This window comes from Humulus lupulus, chromosome 8 (assembly GCF_963169125.1).
Source record: "Humulus lupulus chromosome 8, drHumLupu1.1, whole genome shotgun sequence".
Taxonomy (NCBI): Eukaryota; Viridiplantae; Streptophyta; class Magnoliopsida; order Rosales; family Cannabaceae; genus Humulus; species Humulus lupulus.
This window is the reverse complement of record NC_084800.1, coordinates 2823043-2830635: the sequence shown is the minus strand read 5'-3', so window position 1 is coordinate 2830635 and position 7593 is coordinate 2823043. Positions and strand designations below refer to the sequence as shown.

Genomic DNA, 7593 nt, shown 5'->3' with positions numbered 1-7593 from the left:
GCTTGATGAATAGTGTTTCATTACATATAGAGAAATACTATTCATTTAGGTGAAAAAATATAACTTCACACATCCATTAGAAGACTATTTAACAATTTTTTTTCTATATTATAAAAAATTAAACATTTTACCTCCTCCATTTAAAGTGCTCTAAGTAACATTATATATTGGTCTGTAAAACTTTGTTGCACCAATATTTTTAGTATCATTCTCTTTTTTCATTTTTTGAAAAACTAGTAGCATAGAAATATGTAACATATTATTACAACCGTAATTTACCGTTAAATTAAATTTGTCCAGATTAAATATATTTGAGTTTTTACAGGTTTTATCTAGCTGCTGATGTACATATAGACATCTAATAATTTATTTAATTAGATATCACAAGGTATTGTTAGGAGCAACCAAGGATTAATGAAACTTTTTCCATATATATATCCAGAGAAAACAAGAAAAACAAAATTAATGAAACTTCAACAACTGATTGATTAAATAAAAACCAAATTTCCAATTCGAAAAACAACATAAACCTAACATCAGAGTTCTTGTAGAAATTAGCCAAATACACTGACTTTCATCATCACAATGATCATCATCATACATATACTCAGCTAATTTCTGACTCAGAAGACACTACAAACAACAACAACAACAAAATGAAATTTGGCAGAATAACAAAGAAATCTAAAAACTTAGGATATGTGTTTGAAGACTCAGATGGTAGCTAGTACTGGATCTCGATGACTCAATACCATTTCCTTAGATGCTTGGCAGAGATGGTCTTGTCACTGGAATTCTCACGAACAAGAATTTGGACCTTTGGAGAGGCTTTCCAGTTTTGAAAGAGGCCACTGAAAACGGCATCGTTGGAAGGTTCAATGTCATGAATAATTTGGTCCTTGTTCTTTGGATACACCAGAATCATCTCTTCCATTTGAAATGACCTCCTCAGAAACAGCCTCACCATCTCTATTTCTTGCCCCAGAAACTTAAAGCCTTTCACCTTCATCACCTTCAGGTTTTGGAAAACCGTACTGAAGGTGTCTATGAATGGCTTCTGGTGCAGTTGCCAGTAAAGGTCACCAGCGAAGTTGACATTGTTAATCTATACATACATATATATATATATACAAGAAACAAAGATTATATATATTAGTCTATATACATACATATATATTTGTAACTAATCAACCATTAATTACCATATGTATATGTATATGTATATGTATATGTATACTCACATCAACGAATAATTTCTCTAAGCGCGGACATTTTCCAACAAAGTCAGCAATATCAACACCATTGCAAAAGCTAGTGTTGTCCATAAACACCTGAAGTTCCTTCAAATTCCATAGGCACAAGTTCAGACTCGCAAAAACCCCATTGCGCATTCTAGCAGTCGCTCCCTATATATATAATAACACAAAATCAGATTAAGTTTCGGAAAAAGAGAGATGGTTGAATCCCAATAATTAAGAGAGTATCTCAAACTATAGTGTCAATATTGAAATATTAGGAACAACATGTGTAACTTCACTAGCTAATCACAAATTTATTTTTAGATAGAGTCACACAATTTTTTCTTGTCATGACACAATGCTAAGATGTATAAAGAAGAAAAGTCCTTCTCAAAAATCTATCCAAACACCCAATTCAATTATCAACTGTTCCTATCGGAAATAGGATTGACTCCGGATTTCATAAAACTGTACGATTTTTCGATCTAAATAAAGCAGATTTTACGTGAAGAAGATTTTTCTTATCATGTTCTATTCGGTGAGAGAAAATCCTGATTTGATATTATTAAAAAAAAAAATTAAAAATTCATAACCAAGTCAAGATTAAAAAGGAAAAGTGAAACAGTACAGATATAAATTGGTGATGTGATGAGTAAAAATACAACCTGAAAATGGTTAGATCCACACGTGGGACATAATAAATTTTTTTAAATATAATAACAAAAAATTGGTAAAATATTATTATTACCTCCAGGACAGTACTAGTGATAGTGAGAACTGAGACAGTGCTGATGTTGTGAGTGAGAAGCCTCTCGACTAGGTAGTGGGGAGTGATTCCTGTTCTAGGGGCCTCGAAATTGAGCATCACATCATCCAACTTGGAAGTTCTTGGGTTGTTCAAGATCCGAAGACCTTGAAGAGTTCCAGAATAATGGAGTGACAGAAGGGTTGGACAGTCAACATCAACATAGAAAAGTTCCGAACAATTCCCAACTTTCAACGTCTTAAACCTCTTGTTGCAATGGGTTGAAAAACTTATGTGGCTGGCCCCATTACACTCGGACATGTCCAAGGTCTCCAGATTCCAACAGTTTTTGAAAATCCTTCGGATTGTGAAGTCGGTAATGTGAACTTTCCTCAGCACCAAAGTGGTCAAGAATCTCAACCCTTTGACAGGAGTCGTCACTGGTGGGAGAGTGACAATACAGTATTTGAGCCTCACGGTCCTGAGGAATTTGGAGTCCATTAACACGTAAGGGAAGGCGAAAGGCTTTAGCGATATGTCGAAATCTAGATCGAGCACCTTCGTACCCTTTTCGAGGGCCTTTTTGATCCATCGAGAGAGACTTTTATCTTCATCAGTTGGATCCATCAAGATATGAAAGGAGTCGATGACTTCGCCGATGTGACTGTCCATAATGTGGTTGATCACATCGACGAACTCGTCTCGGTTGCTGAGGCGTCTGTAGAAGTCATTGCCGAACACAAGGTTTCGGCAGTATCGCCACGTTTCCTTGAAACGTTTGGACATGACGCTGAGTTGCACCAGTTTTCTGGGTGGCAAATATGTGAAGATATGTGCAAGAACATCTTCCTCGACATTACCAAAGCTTGGCACTAATTTCCTTGGATTCCTTCGACGAACAGCAGGAACCTTCTTCGATATCTTAGTCTCAGGTTTCTGGCTAAGAAGGGATGTTTGGCTCTTGCTTTGGCGAGTAGTAGGAGCCATTTTTTTGGGACAAAGCTAGGTAGGGAAGAAGATATGTGAAGAACAAGGAACTGGGACTACTGGAAGTACTGTACTACTTCGATTTTTTGCATGAAAAGAACAATAATGGAGTCTCAATAGATTAAGACAAGTGAAGACGAAGAAGAAGAATGAGAAGACATAATGGTACAGTACTGAATGAAACAGTACCTATTATATTACAAGAGGAGAGAATTTAGGGGGTTATGTTTTTATTATTAAATTCGTCATTTAATTTTTTTTTTTAATGCTTTTTTTTTTCTTGGGTTCTTTTTGAGAGGGTATGAAGATAAGGTTTTGCCAGTTTTGTTTCCTTTTGTGCCGTTTACTTGTGAAACGCTGTCGTATATATATGATGGTTTGTTTATGAGTATTTGGCAAATTTGTGTTGTGTATGTACCTTTTCATAAATTAAAAAAAAAAAATCTGGGATACTCTTTAAATTCAGGATACAAAAGTTTTGTTTTCTCCATAATTTGAATGGTCAAAAAATAATCTGCTTCTACTAAATGTTGTCTATATAATTTTTTTTTATTGGTCGTGACTGTGCCAAAACAAGTACCTTTAATTATAATGGATATTTGTCTCTTTTTTTCAGAAGCATTTATTATTATACAACAATTATACTTCTCAATGAAATATATATATATATAGACAAAAAATTCCATTGAATTACTATCACGATTTTTTGTTTGTTTGTTTATATATTGTAACTCCAAAACTATCTGGTTTAGTGAAATGTAAGACTTGTTTGACATTATTTTTGAAAGGTTAATTACTTTTAATAAGATATGACACAATGTATATATGTATGTGCAAGCTTTCCATTATGTTACGGCATTTTGTTACATTATTCTGCTTGATTGTATAAGTTTGTTAAATATATGTGCTTGATTGTATAAGTTAATATTCACCACATAATTAGAAAAAAAATTAAAATAAAATTCTTATTTATTAATTTATGTTTTCTAAAGTATAGATAATGTAGTACCCATCGCCCCACAAAATGAAATATAATAATTATCCTACATATATATATATAATAATATATGTGAAGCCTGTAGTATAGACTATAGTATAGTACATTGTATTCGGATATTACAACGTTTGTAACATCCTTAAATATGAAGCAAAAAAGAACTTTTCTTACTCTTTTGCCAGTTAAGATTTGAAATCCCTGCATGGTAATGTGATAAATGAACCAAAATATCTGTCTTTGAAATTATTTCTGAGCGTTACTTGTAGTCTAGTAGTCTGGTTGTCCCTTAGTCATTTACCATAACTTAATTTTTCATATTATATTAGACCTGTTTACTCTGCATTAATTATATATTGAAAATTTTATTTACAACACTACAAAAAAAAGGTTCTATACCGAGAACATTATACCGACAACGTGTTCTTGGTATAGACATTTCATATGCGTGGGACATTTTCGCGGTTTTGAATAGGGTTAGTTGCTATACCGAGAACATGTTCTCGGTATAGGGTTTATAAATATACCCAATAGCCGCGAAGCCCCTTCTCCTTCCTCTCTGGTTTCCCTCTGCTTTCTCCGAGCCGTCCGCCTCCCTCCGTCGAAAACCTCCATTTTCGGCCCAAAAATCTCGGTTTTAAGCCCCAAAATTGCCAAGGGTGAAGGAGTTTTTCTCTATTTGTTAAAGGTAAGGTTTATTTATTCATTTTATATATATATATATATATATATTTATGAAATGGTAATGATATTTTGTAATTTTTGTTTGAAGGTTGGGTGCGGTTTTTGTTGGACTAGAGAGATAGTTTGCAAGATATTGAAGGTGTTGGTAAGTTGTTTCTAATTTTTCTATTTTTTTTAAAAAAAAAATTCAATTTTTGAATAATTTATGTTTTTTTTTATATAAATAAAATAATATTAATTTTAATAAAAATCTGAAATTATTATATTAGATAGAATGTATTTATTTTTAGGTTTTAAAAATATTTATTAGTAAAAATGATATTAGGAATTAGAAAATTGTTATATGATTAATTAGTTTTTTTTTTTATTAAAATAGATTCTATGTTGTTTTGGTGAAATTTATGTGTATTAAACATATTAGTAAATATATTAAATATTTGAGTGTTAATTTGAAAATTTTGGTGCTAATGTTAGTATATTGTTGATGTCAATTTTAATTTTTTTGGTTATGTTAGTAGTAAAAAATCAGATTTTATAAATATTGATGATTTGTTGTTGTTAATTTTTAGTAGAATTTTGATATTTTGCTTAGAAAATTGAATAATTAATAAAATTTAGACTAATAATTATAAATTATATAGCCGTTTAAAATGTATTTGTATTGCTCTCTGCATGATCTGGGTCTGGATATTTTTTATGTATTATTTGCAGGATTTTAAATTTTGGGATAGATGAAAATATAGTCGTTATGCTGCCGAATTTTTTATAGAATTGTAAAATTTAGAGATATTGTGAATATTAGTAGAAGTACTCAATAAAATTTATAATTTGATAAATAGTGAATTGATAAGTAAAATAATATATTTTAAAATTAAGATTAAAGAAAATTAACATTAACATTATGCAACTAAATTTTAATAAAAATAAACAGTAATTAAATAATTTAAGTAATAATTAAATCCTAAAGTAATTAAATAAATTTTAAACAAATCTTAGAAATTTTGTTTAAATTAATAAAACTATTCAATAAAGCATAAGTAAAATATGCAATTTAATAAATACTAAATTAATATGTAAAAAAAAAAATATTTGTTAGTTCTGATTAAATAAAATTAACAAATATATTATTAGAAAACCATTATTAAAATTAAAATTAATATTTGTTAGTTTTAATCATTATTAAAATTAAAATTAAAATTAAAAAAATATGTCAAATTTAAATAATTTTAATAATATTTACACTTAAATATATTATAGTTAGATATCATAAAACAACATAATTAACTTCAAAGAGCATAAGACATTAAAAAAACATATTTAATTTTATTTGCTTTTTTCTTTGGTAATAAGAAATTATTACCAAAGATATGATAGTGTTATTATCACCTAGTGATAATATTATATTTTTTTAGTGTTCATCACAAGAAGCCTTAGACCCGTTCAGAGAGAGTGAGTCATTGAAGACTCTTACATTTGCCTCTCTCTTAATTAGGACACACACACAAATTGATTGTAAGTTTGATGATTAGTGTTCTGTTCAGTGCTGCATTCATACAATGTCGATCGACAAGAGCTGGATTAATTTGACAGATCGATTATCCGACGAGTATGAGGCTGGTGTGATGGATTTTCTCCAGAGAGCTCGGCAGTGCGTTGACTCAAGACGATTGATGTATTAGAAAATCATCTTTTTGTAAATGGTTTTCTACGAAAATATACCAATTGGCATTGGCATGGAGAGGATGAAATAATACCAATGAGGAAAGTGATAGATCAAAATGATGGATGTTCTCAATGATCTTATGCAAAATGACAATGACGAATATGAAGAGAATGAGCGCGATCAAGAGATACCTACAACAGACTACAGAGGTGGGCAACATTATAACGATTTTTTTGCTGAGATCGAGGCTCCATTATTCCCCGGGTGTCAAAATTACACATCATTGAATTTCCTAGTGAAGTTAATGCATTTCAAAGTGTTGGGCAAAATTCCCAACAAAATATTTGATGGAATGCTGGAGTTGTTACATGATGCATTTCCAGCCCCAAATAAGCTTCCAAAATCGCATTATGCAGCGAAAAGGTTGTTGCGTAAACTTGAATTGGGCTACGAGTCAATTCATGTCTGCAAGAATGATTGCGCACTGTTTTGGAAAGAACATGCTAGAAAAAGCAAATGTCCTGTTTGTGGGGAGGATCGATGGGTGGACAAGAACACCAAGGGAAAGAAAGTGTCTCATAAAGTGATGCGTTATTTTCCTTTAACCCCTAGGTTAATGCGAAAATATGCATCGAGGCACATTGCTCAACATATGAGATGGCATCACGAGCAACGTATAAAAGAAGATGGTGTATTGCGTCATCCTGCTGATGGGAAAGCTTGGAAGGACTTTGACCGAAATAATCCAACATTTGCAAAGGAACCCAGGAATGTGCGACTTGGATTGGCTGCAGATGGATTCTATCCCTTTGGTAATATGAGTCTTTCTTATAGTATGTGGCCGGTTGTGTTGACGACATATAACTTGCCACCATGGTTGTGCATGAGAGAAACTAATTTCATGTTGAGCTTATTAAATCCGGGACCGCATTCGCCAGGAAAAGATTTTGATGTTTTCTTAAGACCATTGATTGATGAGTTAAAAGAATTATGGGTGACCGGTGTACAGACTCGAGATGTAGTCGATGGTAGTATCTTCACTCTTCGGGAAGCTTTGATGTGGACTATAAACGATTACCCAGCAAGGAGTAGCCTTTCTGGATGGACTGGCCAAGGTTATCATGCTTGCTCTACTTACAATGTGGCAACACCATCTATTCGTTTACAAAAGAAGGTTGCTTTTTATGGTCATAGACATTTTTTACCAATCAAACATGCCATTAGAAGGGACAAGAAGACATATGGTGTCGTTGAAAAAAGATTACCACCAAAACCATTAACC

The 7593-nt window shown here is 31.9% G+C and overlaps 1 protein-coding gene across 1 annotated transcript; it reads right to left on the bottom strand.

Annotated features, from left to right (window-relative positions):
* Nucleotides 1-745: 745 nt before the first annotated feature.
* Nucleotides 746-3452, bottom strand: LOC133793640 (putative FBD-associated F-box protein At1g61330). The gene is made up of 3 exons (XM_062230948.1): nt 1987-3452; nt 1242-1406; nt 746-1105 (listed from the first exon to the last, which is right to left on the bottom strand). Exons 1-3 carry the CDS (start codon nt 2968-2970, stop codon nt 746-748), a joined length of 1509 nt encoding a protein of 502 aa, XP_062086932.1. The 5' UTR covers nt 2971-3452.
* Between the last annotated feature and the right edge of the window lie 4141 nt (nt 3453-7593).

Bases quoted from the DNA above. Each gene is read 5' to 3' on its own strand.
- LOC133793640 (XM_062230948.1), bottom strand. From the start codon at position 2,970: ATGGCTCCTACTACTCGCCAAAGCAAGAGCCAAACATCCCTTCTTAGC. The intron at 1,407-1,986 runs GTAATAATAATA...TTATATATATAG, and splicing joins TCACTAGTACTGTCCTGGAG to GGAGCGACTGCTAGAATGCG. The intron at 1,106-1,241 runs GTGAGTATACAT...ATGTATGTATAG, and splicing joins TAGAGAAATTATTCGTTGAT to ATTAACAATGTCAACTTCGC.